At 51.4% G+C, this 20,667-nt stretch overlaps 1 protein-coding gene across 2 annotated transcripts; it reads right to left on the minus strand.

The window, feature by feature from the left end:
* Nucleotides 1-20: 20 nt before the first annotated feature.
* Nucleotides 21-20,409, minus strand: ETFB (electron transfer flavoprotein subunit beta). Of its 2 annotated transcripts, XM_034946606.3 has the most exons (6): nt 20,239-20,409; nt 8,360-8,518; nt 7,897-8,055; nt 5,073-5,135; nt 1,647-1,805; nt 21-233 (listed from the first exon to the last, which is right to left on the minus strand). In XM_034946606.3, exons 1-6 carry the CDS (start codon nt 20,293-20,295, stop codon nt 63-65), a joined length of 768 nt encoding a protein of 255 aa, XP_034802497.1. In that variant the 5' UTR covers nt 20,296-20,409; the 3' UTR covers nt 21-62. The 2 variants fall into 2 exon arrangements, with proteins under 2 accessions (XP_034802497.1, XP_034802496.1); XM_034946605.2 differs by lacking the exon at nt 20,239-20,409 and having other exon boundaries at nt 8,360-8,863.
* Nucleotides 20,410-20,667: the final 258 nt, after the last annotated feature.

Below are 20,667 nucleotides of genomic sequence, written 5' to 3' on the forward strand. Positions count from 1 at the left end.
AGGAAATAAGTTAACAGAGATAGATGTTGAGAGTCAGTTTTATTGCCATCTCTGGGAGGGGCTCAAATCCGCCCAATCTCCTTCAGCTTGGCCACCAGGTCCTCAGTGGTCTCCACCTTGACGCCGGCCGTGCGCTGGGGCGGGTCCTCCACACTGATCACAGAGAGCTTGGAGGTCAGGTCCACACCCAGGTCCCCAGGCTTGATCACCTCGATCTTCTTCTTCTTGGCTTTCTGCACATGGGAAGCCATTGTTCACAGGGCTGTGGAACTCCTGCCACCCTCCTGCCACCTCCTTCCCATGGGTGCCAGGCCTGCAGACCAGTCCCATGGGCTGAACCCTCTGAACCCACCCACTGGCCAGGACACACGAAACTTCTCACAGGGCCACACCTGGTGTGGACAACTCCTGCTGGCTAGGAGGCCCTGGGAGGCCCAACTACTGCAGCAGTCCTCCTTTAGGTAACCAAATCAGGAAGCCTTTCACTAGCTGCAACAGACTGGCAAACCCATCCTTTTGGTAGTAATGACTCAGTGGATTTTTGGTTGAGATGGCATGCTGAAGGCTCCCAATAGGCTGAGATGATGCACTGAACCCTCCCTATAGACTGAGATGATCCCTATAGGCTGAGATGATGCGCCGAACCCTCCCCATGGGCTGAGATGACGCGCCAAACCCTCCCCATGGGCTGAGATGACGCGCCGAACCCTCCCCATGGGCTGAGATGACGCGCCGAACCCTCCCCATGGGCTGAGATGACGCGCCGAACCCTCCCCATGGGCTGAGATGACGCGCCGAACCCTCCCCATGGGCTGAGATGACGCGCCGAACCCTCCCCATGGGCTGAGATGACGCGCCGAACCCTCCCCATGGGCTGAGATGACGCGCCGAACCCTCCCCATGGGCTGAGATGACGCGCCGAACCCTCCCCATGGGCTGAGATGATGCGCTGAACTCTCCCTATGGGCTGAGATGATGTAGTGAACACTCTCTAATGGCTGAAATGACTCATTGAACCCTCCCCATTAGTTGAGATGATCCAGTGAACCCTCCCTGTTGGCTGAAATGACTCATTGAACCCTCCCCATTAGTTGAGATGATCCAGTGAACCCTCCCTGTTGGCTGAGATGAATATTCTCTATTGGCGGAGATGACCCACTAAACTGTTAATATTGGCCAAGATGACCCAGAGAACCCATCCTACTGGCCATGATGATTAGTGAACTCTACCTGTTAGCCAAGAGACCCCATGCACCCTTCCTAGTTAACTAAGATGATCTGCATGGTAACTTCACATTGGCAAAAATTACCAAGGGGACCCTCCCTAATGAACCTAGATGACCCAGTGAACTTGTTCCACTGGCTGGAATGACAAAGGGAACATCTTCTGCTGCCCAGCGAAGCCTTTCTACTGGCCTAGATACCAGCAAGCCCTCCCTGCTAGCCAAAGCAGCCCCCATGAACTCTCAGTATTGGCAGAGATGACCCAGCAAACTCTCTCTATCAGCCAAACTCCAGGTGACGGCTTCCTGTGCACGAGACCTCCTTTGGATCCTTCCCTCCCCACGTGCGACCACCGGGGGGCACTGGGCTGGCAATGTGCTTGCCACCCCCAGGCCCTCAGTGCCCGCTGGCCAGGGGCTCACCATGATGTTGGGCAGCGTGGCGTAGCGGGGCTCGTTGAGCCTCAGGTCAGCTGTCACCACAGCTGGCAGCTTCAGGCGCAGGGTCTCCAGGCCCCCATCGATCTCCCGCTCCACTTTCAACTTGTCCCCCTCCAGCGTCACCTGGGAGGCGAATGTGCCCTGGGGAGGGACAGTGTAGGAGGAGAGTGGGTGAGGCTAATTCAGGTCCGACCCGAGCAGTCTGCTTATGCCACTACTGAGTACACGCACGGACTAGTGAATGAATGAGGGAGCGAACAATGCAGGGTCCCAGGAGGTTTAGAATCGACCTTGTACACCTGGGAGAGGGTCTCTTTCCTTTCCCTGAGAGCCACGGTGTATGTCCTGATGTCCTATGTCCTGATGCTGCCAGTGAGGCCTCCCCGCCTTCCTGACAGGGAACATGTACTGAGTGCTGAGCCCTGCGCTAAGCAACTGATGTATCAAGTCATCGAATCCTCGCAGGAACTTTATGAGGTAAATGTTATTATCCCCACTTTACAGATGAGAGAAACTGAGGCAGCAAGATGCTGAGTTACACGCCCACTGCCACCCACAGCTGGTAAATCCAAAAGCTGACAATCTGGCTCCCAAGAGCCCCCCGTGAGGCCCCTCCGCTGGGCGGACAACAGAACTGTGTGTGTCCACACCAGTCCTTAAACCACCTTCTGGGACCCCGTCCTCTAGCCAGGTCCCTTTGCCTCTCAGTCCTGAATCAACATTTCCTCCCCTGGTAACTGATGCCACCTACACTCCTCTTTGTCTAACGACCTTTGTCCCTGTCCACTTATTAACTGGACACATTTTTCAGGTCTTAGTGTGAACATCACATCCCTTCATTCACAACCTCCTCCTAGTGCCCTTATGAACCTGACCCTGGAGACACACTGTGAACACAACCAGTGACGCACCAGCTTGGGTGGGCTCATATTCTGCCAGGGAAGACAACCAGTCACCAGGGAAAAACACACACACACAAATGAGATCATTTCCAATCAGAAGGAATAAGAAGAAAATAAGACACATGATATGAGAGCAAGAAGGGCGCACGTTGGAGAAGCTAGTCAGACAGTGGTAAATGCTTTGAAGATAAAACAGGATAATGGTTTTGAATGTGTTGTCCCATCCAGTAGCCGCTGGCCGCGTGTGGCTGTCCAGCCAGTGCAGCTGAAGAATGAATTTTTCAATTTTATTTAAATTTAAATACTGATAATTTGGCCAGGCGCAGTGGCTCATGCCTGTAATCCCAGCACTTTGAGGGAGCAAGGCGGGTGGATCACTTGAGGTCAGGAGTTCAAGACCAGCCTGGCCAACATGGCGAAACCCTGTCTCTACTAAAAATACAAAAATTACCCAGGTATGGTGATGCACGCTTGTAATCCGATCTACTCGGGAGGCTGAGGCAGGAGAATCGCTTAAATTCGGGAGGCGGAGGCTGCAGTGAGCCAAGATCGTGCCACTGCACTCCAGCCTGGGGACAGAACAAGACTCCACCTCAAAAAAATAAAAATAAATAAATACTGAGAATTCAAGACACATTATCATGATTGTGGTGATGATTTCATGGATGTAACACATATCAAAACTTAAATTTTGGAGGGCTGAGGTGAGCAGCTTGCTTGAGCCCAGGAGTTAAAGACCAGCTTGGGCAACATAGTGAGACCCCCATCTCTATCTAAATAAAAGAGTTTAAGAAAAGCAAACTTAACAAATTGTGCAACTTAGATATGTGCGGTTTATTGTAGGTAAATAACTCAACGAAGCTGTTTAAAAAAAAACAAAAACAAACAAACAAACAAAAAAACACAGATACCCAATGCAGTTACTGGAAATGCAGTTACTAGAAAACTTTTAAGTTTGTTTTGAACAACTTGGGTGTGTAAATCTATTTCAACTGTCATCTTTAGGAATGTGTTTCTCATAGAAATTTAGCACCTGAATTGAGATGTGCTGTAAATATAAAATACATGCTGAATTTTGAAGATTTAGTACAAAGAAAATCCAAAAAATGTAAAATACAGATGGTCCCTGACTTATGATGGTTTGAATTAAGATTTTTCAGTTTTCCGATGGTGTGACAGTGATAAACATTCAGTAGAAACCATACTGCCAGTGTCCGTACAACCATTCTGTTTTTTTAGTTCCAGTACAGTATTTGATAAATTACATGGGATATTTAGCACTTTATTATAAAATGTGCTTTATGTTAGATTATTTTACCCCACTGTAGGCTAACATTAAGTGTTGTGACATGTTTAAGGTAGGCTGGGCTCAGCTATGATATTTGGTAGATTAAGAATATTAAATGCATTCTCTCAGTTATAATATTTTCAATTTATGATGGATTTATCAGGACGTAACCCCATTGCTTGTAGAGCATATGTATCTTAATATTTTTATGTTGATTACATGTTAAAATAATATTTTAGATATAATGGGGTGAAATAAAATATAATTTTGTCTGTTTCTTTTTACTTTTTTATGTAGCTGTGAAAATTTTTAAATTTGTCTATGTGCCTTGCTGCCTTGCTTCTTTTTTTTTTTTTTTTGAGACAGGGTTTCCCTCTTTCACCCAGGCTGGAGTACAGTGGTATGATCACAGCTCACTGCAGTCTCGACCTCCTGAGCTCAAGGGATCCTCCCACCTCAGCCTCCTGAGGCTGGTACTACAGGCATGTGCCATCACACCCAGCTAACTTTTCTTTTTTGGTAGAGATGGGGTCTAACTATGTTGCCAAGGCTGGTCTCGAACTCCTGGGCTCAAGTAATCCTCCCACCTTGGCCTCCCAAAGTGCCAGGACTACAGGTGTGAGCCACTGTGCCAAGCCTGCATTTCTTTTTTCTTTTTTTGAGACGGAGCCTCCCTCTGTTGCCAGGCTGGAGTGCAGTGGGGTGCGATCTTGCCTCACTGTAACCTCCGCCTCCCAAGTTCAAGCAATTCTCCTCCCTCAGCCCCCTGAGTAGCTGAGACTACAGGCGCACGCCACCACACCCAGCTAATTTTTAAATTTTTAGTGGAGACGAGGTTTCAACATAGGCTGGTCTCAAACTCCTCCTGACCTCAAGTAATCCACCTGCCTCGGCCTCCCAAAGTGCTGGGATTACAGGCATGAGTCACCATGCCTGGCCCCAGTCTGCATTTCTATTGGACTGGCAGAGATGGGGATTGGGGAACCTAGAGTTGAGCGGGTGGGCATGAGTATTTCACATAGGATGGCAAGGAAGGCCCCTTTGAAGAGGTGATACCTCAGCAGAGACCTCAAGGAGGGGAACAAGAAAGCCATGAGGCAATCTGAGGGAACAGTGTTCCTGGAGGAGAGAACAGCAAATGCAAAGGCCTTGAGGCAGAAATGAAGTTGGAGGGATGAGGGCCTGGCCCTCAGCAGGTGCTCCCCACTCCAGTCTCACCTGTGGCCAGTCGAGAAATCCAGCTGTCATCTGCCCTGTCTGGTTACAGTCATCATCGATGGCCTGAATGGGGAGAGACAGAGAAGACTGTATGACAATCAGTGGAGCTCATGGACCATTCGGGCCTCTGTCTAGAACAGGGGTTGGCAAACTTTTTCTTTCTTTTTTTTCTTTTTGAGACGGAGTCTTGCTCTGTCACCCAGGCTGGAGTGCAATGGTACAATCTTGGCTCACTGCAACCTCCGCCTCTTGGGTTCAAGCAATTCTCCTGCCTCAGCCTCCTGAGTAGCTGGGATTACAGGCACCCAACACCACGCCCAGCTAATTTTTGTATTTTCAGTAGAGACAGGGTTTCAACATGTTGGCCAGGCTGGTCTTGAACTGCTGACCTCAGATGATCCCCCAAAGCTCTGGGATTACAGGCATGAGTCACCACACCCAGTCGGGTTGGCAAACCTTTTCTATGGTGGAACAGATGTAGTAAATATTTCAGGCTCTGCAGGTCATACGGTCTCTGTCACGGTGACTCAGCGCTGCTGTTGTAGCACACAGGCAGCCATAAATAATATGTAAATGAATGTATGTGGTGATGTTCCAATAAAGCTTTATTTACAAATCAGAGGTCGCTCTGGGCCATAGTTCACTGACTTTTGGTCTAGAACGATCCCCTCACTTGGACCCAGAGATAAGCAGCCACTTGTCCAGGGACATGTGGGGCCACCTGGCATCCCTGTCGTCAAGTCTCTGCCCTCTGTATAAAGCCTCTCAGGAGTCCCACCCTATGTGGCCCCTGGGCAGCTGCATGAACAGGATCTGGGCCAGCAAGGACATTCTAGCCCCAACCCAGTGATTGGTTCAGGGAGGGGCACATGACTCAAGCTGCACCAAAGAAGAGTCAGCCCTGGGAGTTTGCTGGAGCCCTTGGGAAAGATGCTCCTTTCTTTCTGCTGGGGTCACTGGGCTGGTGGGATCTGAGCCTGGAGATGCAGACAGTGAAGACAAGGTAGAGGGGAGCCTACAGCTCATATGTGACCCTGGATCAAGCTGTGCCTGAAGCCCCTGATTTACATGAGATAATAAATTCGCTTTCTGGCTTCAGCCAGTTTGAGTTGTGAATCTGCTTCCTAGAACAAACAGTATCCTGACCAGTTCATCCGTCATTTCCCCAGCTGGAGGCCCTGGCCCCAGGAACTGTCCCTGGCCCAGGACAGGTAGGACATCGGAGTCTGAGAATGACCAGCAAATGCAGGGGGCTGCAAAGGCCATGCTTCCAACACCTCGGCCTCTGCAGCCCCACCCAGGCCCTGCCTTTTTGGCCTGTTCTCTGGGTAGGCCCTTCGGCCACAGTTGACTGATCTGTACTCTGATGCCCCTGCTGTTGATAATCTCTCTCTGTTTTCTTCTGACTTTCTCAGGGCTGGGCAGGACACCCAGTGACCTACCTGGACCCATCAGCCTCCTCTTTGTCCCAGAACTGACCTGGCCCTGGGATCCCCATCTCTCTCCGGGGGCCCCAGCTCTACCTGAGCCTGCTGTGCTCTGCTGTCTCCGTGCTCTGCTTGACATACCTTGCAGTCTTTGGCCTTCCTTCTCAGCCTCATCCCTAATTCCCTGCCTCTTCTCACTCCCGTCTGCCTGTGGCTCTTCTGACGTCCCTCTTCTGCCCCTTCCCTGGTTGAGGCCATGAGGTTTGCCCTCAAATGAGATGAGCTACCCCTGAGCAGAGGTGGTGCCCGAGGGTCTCCTGGGGGAACAGATGAGCTCCATGTACCTCTATCTCAGTGGGGAGCACCAGTGTGGCAGGGAAGGTCCTGGTCGGGTCCTCACCCAGCCCTAACCTCCTTCCCTAACTCCTGGCCTCCAAGTTCCCATTCCAGTCCATTCTCAAAGCCCAGGGGGGCTCTTTCTGCAGCTAGTGCTGATCCCACCCCTCTTCTGCTCATAGACCTCCCATAGCTCCCCAGTGCCCTCCAAAATTCTCAAGTCTTTGTTTCAAGCCCAGGCCTGTCTCCTGAACCTGCATCGATGTCTCCTGGGCTCTTCACACTCCCCTTGTAGGATCCTCCTCTAACCTCCTGTTCTTCCTGGGTTTCCCACCTGTGTTAACAAGGCAGAACCAGGCACTGTCCTTGCCTCCTCCCTGCCCTCCCTCCCCATGCTAAGCCCAGTCTCTCCTGCCACATCATGTCTCTGCTCTGTCCTGTCACCTTTGGCTGAGACCTCATTCTCCCCACGTGACCATCACCTCAGCCTCCCAGCCTCTAAACTCACCCGAAAGGATCTTTCTTCTTTTTTTCTTTTCTTTTCTTTTTTTTTTTTTTTTTGAGACAGTCTCACTCTGCTCCCAGGCAGGAGTGCAGTGGTGCCTGGAGTGCAGTGGTGCGATCTTGTATCACTGCAACCTCCGCCTCCCAGGTTCCAGTGATTCTCATGCCTCAGCCTCCCAAGTAGCTGGGATTACAGGCAGGTGATACCACACCCGGCTAATTTTTATATTTTTAGAAGAGATGGGGTTTCACCATGTTGGCCACGCTAATCTCAAACTCTCGACCTCAAGTGATCCGCCCGCCTCGGCCTCCCAAAGTGCTGAGATTACAGGCGTAAACCACCGTGCCTGGCCCAAGAGGATCTTTCTAACACCCAGAGGGACTCTGTCCTCCCTGCTCAAACTCTCTGTCAGAAGGGTCAGCAAAGTCCCAAGCTGCTCAGCCTGGAGTGGTGAATGCCCTGGGCCTGGCCACCTGCTGTCTCACCCCGTATCTCCACCACCCTCCTCCCGAGCAGGGATGAGCAAGGGGGCACAGGGAGGGCTGACCACAGCTACCTGTTTGCCCAGCAGCACCAGGTCCACCTTCTCCTTCTCTGCCAGCTTGGCCAGGACCCGAGCCACCTGCAGGGGACCCAAGCGTTCTGCTTCTGCTGGGGGCACCTCCACGTGGATACCTCGGTCTGCACCCATGGCCAGGGCGGTACGAATGGTCTCCTGCCAAGGACAGAGGGGCTTGACTTGGCTGCTATCCTCAGGGGGACCTAGGAGTCTGGCCCCCATCCCCTCCTCCCTCAGACCCAGGAGTCCAGGCCCCCATCCCCTCCTTCCTCAGACCCAGGAGTCCAGGCCCCCATCCCCTTCTTCCTCAGACCCAGGAATCCAGGCTATCAGCCCATCCTCCCTCAGACCCAGGGGTCCAGACTTCCAGCCTCCTCCTCCCTCAGACCCAGGAGTCCAGGTCCCAGCCCCTCCTCCCTCAGACCCAGGAGTCCAGCCCCCTCCCCAAGACCTTGAGCACCTGGCACTGTGCAGGCCCACAGCTGACGGCGATGACCTCCTTCACCAGCTTCTTCTCCTTGAGCCGCACAGCCTCCTCCACTGCGATCTCACAGAAGGGGTTCATGGAGTGCTTCACGCCATCCGTGACCACACCGGTCCTGTCAGGCTTCACTCGGATCTGCTCAGCAGGAGGGGAGGGGGCGGGGTCAGGAGGAAACAGGCAAGAAGGTGGGGGCCTCAGCGCCAACCCTCTCCCAGGCTGGATGAGGACAACAACAGCCTGGAAAGGGGCAGGGCCTTGTCCAGGGTCACACAGCTCCAGGGACAGAACTGGGTTAGAGTTTGTAGGCAGGGGCAGGTCACCCTGTCTCCTTCTCTCATCCAGCCATTCCTGGGTACCAGGGACATCTGACTTGATCATCCCTACTGTTGTCACTGCTCCTCTCAGGCCTGAAAGAGTGTTTCTCAAATTTACAGTATTTATGGTAACCCACAGTGAGAGGTACATTTTACTGTATCTCCAAGTGTATATAAATACATAACACACTGATACATAAATACAAATGAGAAGAAAAGGAAAAAACAGTTAGGTAGACAGTTAAGGGTGGTCCTCAGAGAAGCAGCCTGCCTGAAAAATCACAGCTACAGGCAACAATAGAGCAGCCTGGGGAAAACTCAAGCTGTCCAGCACAGAAGCCTTTTGTTCTTTGCGTGACTGACAGGCTCCCAGGAAAAGTTCCCTCCCCTTTTCAGGCACGTACATGGTGGTCTCTGTGGGAACTTGCACGGGGAGGGGCGGAGCTTACCTAAAACAAACCCACGGTTACACAAACAAGAGAAGCAGAGCTTTGTGCTTGCCTAAAGACGTACCCACAACTACATAGATAACGGAGAGTTATGCAGATAGCTTTACAGATAAGATACTCAAACAGCTACAGAGATGAAAGGAGTTTCTTATAAAAGCTTTTGGTGTCTTTTGCTGTGCAGAAGCTCTTTAGTTTAACCATCAGAGTGAACAGGCAACCTACAGAATGGGAGAAAATTTTTGCAACCTACTCATCTGACAAATGGCTAATATCCAGAATCTACAATGAACTCAAACAAATTTACAAGAAAAAAACAAACAACCCCATCAAAAAGTGGGCAAAGGATATGAATAGACACTTCTCAAAAGAAGACATTTATGCAGCCAAAAAACACATGAAAAATGCTCATCATCACTGGCCATCAGAGAAATGCAAATCAAAATCACAATGAGATACTGTCTCACACCAGTTAGAATGGCGATCATTAAAAAGTCAGGAAACAACAGGTGCTGGAGAGGATGTGGAGAAATAGGAACACTTTTACACTGTTGGTGGGACTGTAAACTAGTTCAACCATTGTGGAAGTCAGTGTGGGTATTCCTCAGGGATCTAGAACTAGAAATACCATTTGACCCAGCCATCCCATTACTGGGTATATACCCAAAGGATTATAAATCATGCTGCTATAAAGACACATGCATACGTATGTTTATTGCGGCACTATTCACAATAGTAAAGACTTGGAACCAACCCAAATGTCCAACAATGATAGACTGGATTAAGAAAATGTGGCACATATACACCATGGAATACTATGCAGCCATAAAAAATGATGAGTTCATGTCCTTTGTAGGGACATGGATGAAGCTGGAAACCATCATTCTCAGCAAACTATCGCAAGGACAGAAAACCAAACACCGCATGTTCTCACTCATAGGTGGGAATTGAACAATGAGAACACATGGACACAGGAAGGGGAACATCACACATCGGGGCTGTCGTGGGGTGGGGGGAGCGGGGAGGGATAGCATTAGGAGATATACCTAATGCTAAAGGACAAGTTACTGGGTGCAGCACACCAACATGGCACATGTAAACACATGTAACAAACCTGCACGTTGTGCACATGTATCCTAAAACTTAAAGTATAATAATTAATAAATAAATAAATAATAAATAAAAAGCTTTTGGAATCAACTGTAAAAATGGCAACCCGCTTGGGCTTCCCTCTCCTCTGCGGAGAGCTTTCTTCTTTTGCTTATTAAACTTCCGCTCCAACCTCACCCTTTGGGTGGTCTATGCTCTTTAATTCTCTTGGTTGTGAAACGAGCTCGGATAACACCTTAGACAACGTGACCAGTGACCCTGACCTATTTCACAAATGCCACTGCAGTGTAAGGGTCAGTGACCAATACTGACCCTGGCTACACACACACCATACCCTGACATTTTCTACCCTTTTTCAGAAAAATGCCAGCCCTCTGCCTGGATGTCATGATCACACATGGTCACAACCTAATTTGGAAAACACCAGCATGAAAGACCTCTTTGCTAAACAGACAAGGGAGGTAAGGGAGGTGGGTGGCAAACCCCACCCATTTGCTTCTGCACATCATTTTTGTCTCTCCTGGGCCCCACTGTGTGCCTGGCTCTGAGCTGGATCCTGGGGACTCCATCATGTGCCAGGGAGAGAGGCTTCCGGTGTAGACCAGGGGGTAGCGTGAACCACTAACCACTCTCCTATTAGTTTCTCTCGGCTGCCGTAACAAATCACCATATATTTGGTGGCTTAGAATCTTACAGCTCTGGAGGACAGAAGTCCAAAGTCAGTGTCACCAGGGTGAGACCAAGGGGTCTGCAGGCCCCGGGAGGAACACGTTTCTTGCCTCCTCCAGCTTCTGCTGACACTCCCTGGCTTGCGGCTGCATCGCTTTATCTTCAATGCCAGCATCCTCAGCTCTGTCTTCACGTGGCCTTCTCCTCTCTCTGTGTGTCTAGTCTCCCTCTGTCTCTCTCTTATAAGGACTCTTGAGATGGCATTCAGGGCCCACCTAAATAATCCAGGATAATGCCCCCATCTCAAGATGCTTAATTTAATCACATCTGCAAAGACCCTGTTTCTAATTTCTTTTTTTTTTTTTTTTTTTTTAGATGGGCTCTCGCTCTGTCGCCCAGGCTGGAGTACAGTGGTGAAATCTCAGCTCACTGCAACCTCTGCCTCCCGGGTTCAAGCAATTTGCCTGCCTCAGCCTCCCAAGTAGCTGGGATTACAGGCATGCATCACCACGCCTGGCTAATTTTCGTATTTTTAGTAGAGACAGGGTTTCACCATGTTGGCCAGGCTGGTCTTGAACTCCTGACCTCAGGTGATCTGCTCTCCTCGGCCTCCCAAAGTGCTGGGATTACAGGCATAAGCCACCATGGCCAGCCTGCAAAGACCCTGTTTCTAAGTGATTTCCCCTTCTCAGGCGCCAGGGATTGAAACCTGGCTGTTTTGGAGGGCTATTTCTTGGCCCACCACAATCCTCTTTTTTTTTTTTTGAGATGGAGTCTTGCTCTGTTGTCCAGGATGGAGAGCAGTGGCATGATCTCAGCTCATTGCAACCTCTGCCTCCCCAGTTCAAGCGATTCTCCTGCCTCAGCCTCCCGAGTAGCTGGGATTACAGGTGCCCACCACCACGCCCAGCTAATTTTTTGTATTTTTAATAGAGACAGGGTTTCACTATGTTGGCCGGGCTGGTCTCGAACTCCCGATCTCCGGTGATCCACCCACCTCGGCCTCTCAAAGGCAGGGGATTACAGGCGTGAGCCACCGCTCCCGGCCCAACCTGAGTTTTTATAAGGTCATTCTGGATTCTTGGTGGAGAAAATTGGAAAAGGATGAGAGGAAGTGGGGAGAGAGCTAGGTGGCTGTTTGTCACCAAAGTGAGAGGTGACAGTGGCTCAGACAGCTGTGACAGCAGAGACAGATGCAAGAGGTTTCTGGAGGTGCAACTGACAGGCCATGGTGCATGATGGGAAGATGACACCAAAAAGGGGCTTCCAGTCAGTACATCAGCCAGAGCCGGGAAGACGGCGAGTTTGGTTTGGGGCACAAATTTTTAAAAAGCCTCTAGGGACACCCAGAGAAGCCTTGCTAGGGAGCTGCCCCATTTGGCCTGGAGCCTGCCCTCTTCCTCTTCTCCCATGTGGCCGCCACCCAGGGCTTGGCCAGAGCAGATCTAGGGTGGCAGCTGAGCCTGGTGAGGACACTGGGATGCTCTTGCTATTTCCCTGCCCCTTTTTCTCTGGGGCTGTGGGTGTAACTGTTCCTCCCACAGGCAGGACAGAATCCGAGATGAGAAGGTGGGACCCATAAGGGGCTTCCCACTCTGGCTGTGCCTCATGGAGAGGGTAACATTAAAAGATGGAGGACGGAGACCGGGCGCAGTGGCTCCTGTCTGTAATCCCAGAAATTTGGGAGGCCAAGGTGGGAGGATCGCTTGTGCCCAGGAGTTGGATACTAGCCTGGGCAACAGGTTCTACAAACAACAACAACAAAAACAAAAACAGCTGGGCGTGGTGGCTCACGCCTGTAATCCCAGCACTTTGGGAGGCCAAGGTGGGCGGATCACCTGAGGTCAAGAGTTCAAGACCAGCCTGGCCAACATGGCAAAACCCCATCTCTACTAAAAATAAAAATAAAATAAAAAATTAGCCGGGCATGGTAGTGCACGCCTGTAATTGCAGCTACTCAGAGGCTGGGGCAGGGAGAATTGCTTGAACCCAGGAGGTGGAGGTTGTAATGAGCCAAGATTGCGCCACGGCACTCCTGCCTGGGCGACAGAGCAAGACTCCGCCTCAAAACAAACAAACAAACAACAACAACAACAACAACAACAACATTCAGGTATGGTGGCACACACCTGTAGTCCCAGCTACTCAGGAGGCTGAGGCGGGAGGATCACCTGAGCCCAGGAGGTCAAGGGTGCAGTGAGCCGTGATCATGCCACTACATGAAACCTGGGTGACAGAGCAAGACCTCATCTCAAAAAAGAAAAAGAAAAAGGAGAAAGAGGAGAAGGAGCTGGAAGAGGAGAGGAAAGAGAAAGAACTGTTATTTTCATCTCTCTGGTTGCCCAGGCTGGAGTGCAGAGGTGCCACCTTGCCTTACTGCAACCTCCACCTCCCGGGCTCAGGTGATCCTCCCACTTCAGCCTCCCCAGTAGCTGGGACCACAGGCGGGCACCATCATGCCGGGCTAATTTTTTGTTTTTTTACTTTTTGTAGAGAAAGGATTTCCCCGTGTTTCCCAGGCTGGTCTGGAACTCCCGGCCTAAAGTGATCCGCCTGCTTCGGCCTACCAAAGTGATGGGATTACAGGTGTGAGTCGCAGTGCCTGGCCTTTTTTCTTAAAAAAAAAAAAAACACAACATAGGAGTTGCCCCTTTAAGACAGAAAAGAACCTCATCCACCCATCAGTAAGAGGCCCCAAGCTTCTTGCTGTGAGTCAGGGAGGCTTCTGAAGGGCCTCAAGCCACATCTTGCTCTTGCTCTGGCAGAACTCCCAGCCCTAAGCTCCTGATTCCCAGGCTCCTGACTCCTGAGGAGAAAGGGTAAGAACGTTCCAGACACACACACACACACACACGCACACACACACACCCGAGGAAACAAACTAGCTCATCTTCTCAATTAAGCTTGAGTTGATTTTAAGCTTCAAAAACAGTTTAGTTATATTACATAAGTCAGGAAACAATGGTAGGGCTGAAAAATGATAGCTTGTTTGTTTTTTAAATAATGATGGCTCATGCCTGTAATCCCAGCACCTTAGGAGACTGAGGAAGGAGGATCACTGGAGCCCAGGATTTCAAGACCAGCCTGGGCAACATAGAGAGACTCCATCTCTACCAAAAAACAAAATTAGCAGGTCATGGTGGCGTGCACCTGTAGTCCCAGCTACTGAGGAGGCTGAGGTGGGAGGACAGCTTGAACCCAGGAGGGTCGAGGCTGCAGCGAGCTGTGACTGTACCACTCTAGCCTGGGTGACAGAGCTAGACCTTGTCTCAAAAAGAAAAAAAAAAAAGTTTTATAATTGAGGTAAACCATTCAGCATTAAGTGCTGGCTTTCTCTTAAAGAGATGACATATCCACCAATATCAAAAACAGCCTCAAAGCTGGGCGTGGCGGCTCACACCTGTAATCCCAGCACTTTGTGGGGCTGAGGTGGGTGGATCACTTGTGGTCAGGAGTTCGAGACCAGCCTGGCCAACATGGTAAAACCCCATCTCTACTAAAAATACAAAAATTAGTCGAGTGTTTTAGCACATGCCTGTAATTCCAGCTACTTGGGAAGCTGAGGGAGGAGAATCGCTTGAACCCAGGAGGTGGAGGTTGCAGTGAGCAGGGATCACATCAATGCACTCCAGCCTGGGTGACAGACCAGATTCTATCTCAAAAAAAAAAAAAGAAAAGAAAAAAAAATTTTTTTTTAAAGCAGCACTGACCTATGCAGACAACGAGTCAAGGGTTTTATATGCATTAACTCGTTTGACCATCCTAGTAGCCTGTGAGGTTGGTTACTGCCATTACCTCTCATTTTACAGATGAGGCAACTGAGGCACAGAGAGGCCAAGTACCTTGGCCAGGGTCACACAGCATGGAAGTGGCAGGACCACGGGTCTAACCCCAAATCTGTCTTGGGAACTGTGAGACTCTGAAAGAGGCTACGTGTGCCCACGGTGTTAGGAGAGCCAGTCTTCCTATTTGTTGTCCACTGCAGGCAAGAGGGATTTTCTTCTCTTCTCTTTTCTTTCTCTCTCTCTCTCTCTCTCTTTCTTTTTGATACAGAGTCTTGTTCTGTTGCCCAGGCTGGGGTGCAGTAGTATGATCTTGGCTCACTGCAAACTCTGCCTTCTGGGTTCAAGCGATTCTGCTGCCTCAGCCTCCCCAGTAGCTGGGACTACAGGCGCCTGCCACCACGCCTGGCTAATTTTTTGTATTTTTAGTAGAGACAAGGTCTCACCGTGTTAGCCAGGATGGTCTCAATCTCCTAACCTTGTGATCCACCCGCCTCAGCCTCCCAAAGTGCTGAGATTACACGTGTGAGCCACGCCCGGCCCACGCCTGACTAATTTTTTTATTTTTAGTAGAGATGGGGTTTCGTCATGTTCGCCAGGCTGGTCTCGAACTCCTGACCTCAGGTGATCCGCCCACCTCGGCCTCCCAAAATGCTGGAATTACAGGTGTGAGCCACCACGCTCGGCCCAAGAGGGATTTTATAAAGTGATTTTCGACAGCTCTTCCTGAACCCCTGACACAGCTCAAGGACTTGTGTGGTTCTGTCCTCTCGGCTTTTCTGTCAAGCGAGTCCCTGGGCACGCGCTAGGGCACTCAGCAAGCAGGACAGCCAAGGCCAGGGAGCCACCCCAGTGACAGATCACTAACTCGGCGGGGGGCAGACAGAGAACTCGTCCCTAAGGTGACATGTGAGCCCCACGTGTGCCCTGTCAGACAAGGTGGCCTTGCTGAGAGCAGGAGGGGCAAGTGTGTGGAGCCCAAAGAGGAAAACCTGAAGAAACACCAGGCGCTCCCAGACGAGAGGGTGTGGCTGGTCGGGGTTGGGCCCCGAGATGGAAACACGTTTTCTGGGCCTGGAGTTTCTATACTGTGGGGTCATCTCTAAGAAAATGAATCCCAGATAATGAATACAAAATTGCCCAGCCTCTCCTGGGTTTTTTTTTTTGTGTGTGAGACGGAGTCTCCCTCTGTCACCCAGGCTGGAGTGCAGTGGCACGATCTCGGTTCACTGCAACCTCCGCCTCCCTGGTTCAAGCGATTCTTCTGCCTCAGCCCCCCGAGTAGCTGGGACTACAGGCACGCGCCGCCACGCCCAGCTAATTTTTGTACTTTTAGTAGAGACAGAGTTTCACTCTGTTGGCTAGGATGGTCTTGAACTCCTGACCTCGTGATCCACCCACCTCAGCCTCCCAAAGTGTGCGTTTACAGGCGTGAGCCACCAGGCCCAGCCTTTCTCCTGGGGCCTTGAAAGAGGCCCTGAAGGTTAAGCTTCATCAGCTTCCTGGAAAATGTGCCCCTGAACAGGACAGGGTGTTACTGAGTTGCCAAATACCTATTAAAATGCTAGATACATGCACATACCCAGAAACATGCACACAGCCGGACACACATACATACACACACACACACACACACACACACACACACGAATACACTCTGAGCACAGCATTTATGTTTTGAATAAATGACTAACTAAACATCCATTACTACTTCTCCCAATAAAAACACTTATTGCAGCTGGTCACAGTGGCTCACACCTGTAATCCCAGCACGTTGGGAGGCTGAGGCGGGCGGATTACCTGAGGTCAGGAGGTCTAGACCAGCCTGGCTAACATAGCAAAACCTCGTTTCTACTAAAAATACAAAAATTAGCCAGGCGTGGTGGCTCACACGTGTAATCCCAGCTACTCAGGAGGCTGAGGCAGAGTTGCTTGAACCTGGGAAGTGGAGGTTCCAGTGAGCTGAGATCGTGCACTGCACTCCAGCCTGGGCAACAGAGATAGACTCCGTCTCAAAAAATAAAACAAAACAAACTACTGTGTGCCAGGCACTGTTCCAAGGGCTTATTTAATTTTCATTACAACTCAATAAAGTAGATAGTACCATTATCCCCATTGTACAGAGTAGAAAAATGAGGCTCAGAGTGGTGAAGCAATTTCCTCAAGATCACACAGCAGGAAGTGGACGCAGGTGCTGGGCTTGGAGTCTGAGGTCTGCACTATTCTAGTAGTGCACCCACTGTCTCAGGAAGCAGTGACCACATCAAACTGTCTTCCCCACACCTGGAGCTCAAATTCCAGAAGGGGCGACAGACACCAGAGCAATCAATAAGTAAACAACACTGTGGATTACAAAGTGTCCACACCAGCTTCCCTCTGGGGACAAGCTGGGCTCTCAGAGGGTGCCCCTGCTCCCACCTCTTTCATGGACAATGTGAGTCACTCCCTCCACTCAGTTAGGTTGGCTCCTTGAACTTTCATCTCTAGCAAACATACTTTCCTCTCCCTTCCTAGTTGCTAAGTATAGGGGAAAACACAGCAAAACACAGGGACCTGGGGCCTGTGATTTTAAGGAGGCAAGCAGGGAAGTCCTCCCAGAGAAGGTGATGTTTGAGCAAGGAGGTGAAAGAGGTCAGGGAGTGAGCACGTGATTCTGGGAACAGAGGTGGATCGGACATGGCCCCTCTCTGCAGGGAGCTACCAGCCTGGGGATGATGGAGTAGGGCAGTGGGGAACGTGGGGTAAACAGAGGATCCCAATCCAGTCTGGCGAGGGCTGATGGAATCAAATCTAGGGACTGCAGAAGCCCCCAGGGATATACCAAGGCAACCTGAGGGTGTAGGGTCAGGGGCTTCCTGGAGGAGGCGATGCCAGGGAGAATCACTAAATTATTATTATTATTTTGAGACTGAGTCTAGCTCTGTCACCCAGGCTGGAGTACAGGGACACAATCCTGGCTCACTGCAACCTCTGCCTCCCAGGTTCAAGCGATTCTCCTGCCTCAGCCTCCCGAGTAGCTGGGACTACAGATACATGCCACCATGCCTGGCTAATTTTTTTATTTTTAGGAGAGATGGGGTTTCACCATGTTGGCCTGGCTGGTCTCAAACTCCTGACCTCAACTGATCCACTTGCCTCGGCCTCACAAAGTGCAGGGATTAGAGGTGTGAGCCACCGCGCCTGGCCGAGAATCACTAGATTTTGATATAATCCATGAGTTGGAGTTTGGGCAGGACAAAGGACAGAAAGCAGAGGTAGGAGGGTGGTGCTGGAAGAAGGCATGGAACGGGCGAGCCGCGGCCTGGTCTGTCAGGACAGGAGGAGCAGGTCACAGTGGCAGAAGCACAAAGGGTAAGGGAGGGTCCAAGGAGGGAAGTGGACGGCTGAAGCAGACCATGAAGAGGAGGCTGGACCACAAAGCATCCCAAATGCCAGGCAGAGGGGCTGCGACTCTGTCCTGAGGGTGCTGGGGAGCCACAGGCAGGCTGGGAGCAGGGGAGAGCAGGGTGAGCTCTGGGTGCAGAAAGGCCCCTAAGGCTGGGTAGAGGTGGGCTGAGAGGGAGAGACTGGGAGTGAGGGAGGACCAGGGTGAGGGTCCAGGTGAGACAATGACACCAAGAGACAATAGGGCAAGAAGGGCGGGGGGTGAAGAACTGACAGCTTTGGGAGAAGGGAAAGGGGGTGGGACAGTACCCAGGTCTAATCTGGTGTTTAGGAAGCTGGCAGGGTCTGAATCATTTATTTGTTCTGAAAAGGACATCAACAGACACATCCAGTGAGACAGGATGTAATGCAGGGAGCCCTGGGGCACTGCAGGAGGGGAAGGCAGCACCCTCTGGAAAGGACAGTAGCTGATTCAACGCGGCCTTCACACTTCCCCTCTGTTCTCTCCCTGAGCACACCAGAGACATCCATGTGCCAGGCTCTGTGCTGACTGATGCTGGGACCAGCAAGACCCCAAGAGGAATGTGTCTCAAAAGGGCTACAGGTGACATCCCTGTCATGTGCTGCCAGAGGCATCATTAGGACAGGGGGCATTGAGGGAGATGGGAGAGCAGAGTCTAGAGCCAGACTTGCCCGGGGTTTCGATCGTAACTCTGCCACTTACTGGCTGGGAGATCTGACAGGCCTCAGTTTCCTCATCTATCCAATGGAATTAATAATACAAAGGGTCGGCCAGGCACGGTGGCTCACACCTGTAATCCCAGCACTTTGGGGGGCCGAGGCAGGCGGGTGGATCACCTGAGGTCTGGAGTTTGAGACCAGCCTGACCAACATGGTGAAACCCCATCTCTACTAAAAATACAAAAAATTAGCCAGGTGTGGTGGCACATGCCTGTAATCCCAGCTACCCGGGAGGCTGAGGTAGGAGAATTGCTTGAACTCGGGAGGCGGAGGTTGCAGTGAGCCAAGACTGCGCCATTGCACTCCAGCCTGGGCAAAAAGAGCAAAACTCCGTCTCAAAAAGTAAAAATAAATAATAAATAATACAAAGGGTACTGAAAGGACTGAATGGGTTAATCTCTGCAAAGGACTTGGAACGATGCCTGCCACGTAAGTACCCGCTAAATGCTGGCTGCTATCATCACTGACACTTTCATGCTCAAGTCTGGCTCCTGTACCCTTTCCCAGCCCACTCCCTAAGCAGGCAGGGGCAGTATCAGTGTCAACTTTGTGACCCTGGTTTTGCCCACCCTGAGGCCTCCAGGGTGCCAGGCCCTGCGCTAGGTAACGCTGGCGACACGGAGGTAAGTCCCCAGGCTGATGGGAAGGACAGACATGGACAGACAGTCACCATCTTCAGTCCAGTTCAGGCCAAGCATTGAGAGAAACGGGCCTGAGAGACCGTGTCTGATTCACCTCTGTCCACACCAGCTTCCCTCTGGGGACAACGAGCCAGGCGCTCAGAGAGCACCCTCCCCCCTCTTTCATGGAGAATGTGAGCTACCTCCAGCTCAATCAGGTTGGCTCCTTGAACTTTCATCTCTAGCAAACACACTTCTCTCTCCCTAGCTAGAGCCTCCTGGCTCACCCTGTGGCTATGGAGGGTGGAAAGCAGCTTCTGGGGCCCCACAGGACCCTGTCTGACTCCCTCTATAGCAATTTCGGGTAATATAAGAGTACAATGGTAAGTAATGCAGCCTAGTGGGTGAAAGCAGTCAGAGGAACCCGGATAGAACTCTCGGCTCTGCCCTTCTCTAGCTGGGTGACCTCTCTGTGCCTCAGTTTCTCCGTGCGTTAAACAGGGACCGTGACTTCTTCCAGTGGGTAAGAAATAGAGAAAGCAACTCACTCTGAACAGTTATCAAGAGAGTGAATCCAGAACGAGGGAAAAGAGAACATGGCCGTGACCCCGGAGGGATCGGATGTTAGAACTTCACTCTTGGATTTTTGCCCTCAGGTGACTTTGACGTTTGGGGGTTAAAGCGGCAGAGGTCGGGGGTTACGAGAAGACCCCCACCCAGCGTGCGCTCGTGGCCCCGGAAGCACACGGCTGCGGGACTCAGGGATGTGGGAGAGGGGGGCCCGGTCACCTTCACGGCGTAGTCGATGACCCTCTTGACAGCTACGAGCGCGCGAAGCTCCGCCATCTTCCCGCCGCAGCCACTTACAGGGTCAGCCCGCACCCTCAGCGGCTCAGTCCAGAAGCCCCACCACCCCCGCCCCCCGCGCCCCTCTCTGCGCCTGCGCGCAGCGCGGTCAGCCAGTCAACCGCTGCAGAGCCCGCCTCCCCGACAGAGGACCAATCGAGAGGCCGGAGGGAAGGGAGGTGTGGCAAGCAATGCAAACCAATGGGAAGCGGATCTCGGGGAGCGAGCGGGACCTGGAGAGGGAAGGAAAGGCCTGGCGGAGAGGGCAGGGCAGAGAACTAGGGGAAAGGTCGTGCACTGGAGGGAAGCGCGCCCGGAGTTTATAGATCCTCTCGGTCCTATAAACACTTCCCGGTATCCCCGGATCTGCTC

This window comes from Pan paniscus, chromosome 20 (genome assembly GCF_029289425.2).
Source record: "Pan paniscus chromosome 20, NHGRI_mPanPan1-v2.0_pri, whole genome shotgun sequence".
NCBI lineage: Eukaryota > Metazoa > Chordata > Mammalia > Primates > Hominidae > Pan > Pan paniscus.

Bases quoted from the DNA above. Each gene is read 5' to 3' on its own strand.
- ETFB (XM_034946605.2), bottom strand. From the start codon at position 8,848: ATGTACCTCTCACTGTGGGTTACCATAAATACTGTAAATTTGAGAAAC. The intron at 8,056-8,359 runs GTGCTCAAGGTC...TGTCCTTGGCAG, and splicing joins GTGGGCCTGCACAGTGCCAG to GAGACCATTCGTACCGCCCT. The intron at 1,806-5,072 runs GTGAGACTGGAG...GTCCCTCCCCAG, and splicing joins GATTTCTCGACTGGCCACAG to GGCACATTCGCCTCCCAGGT.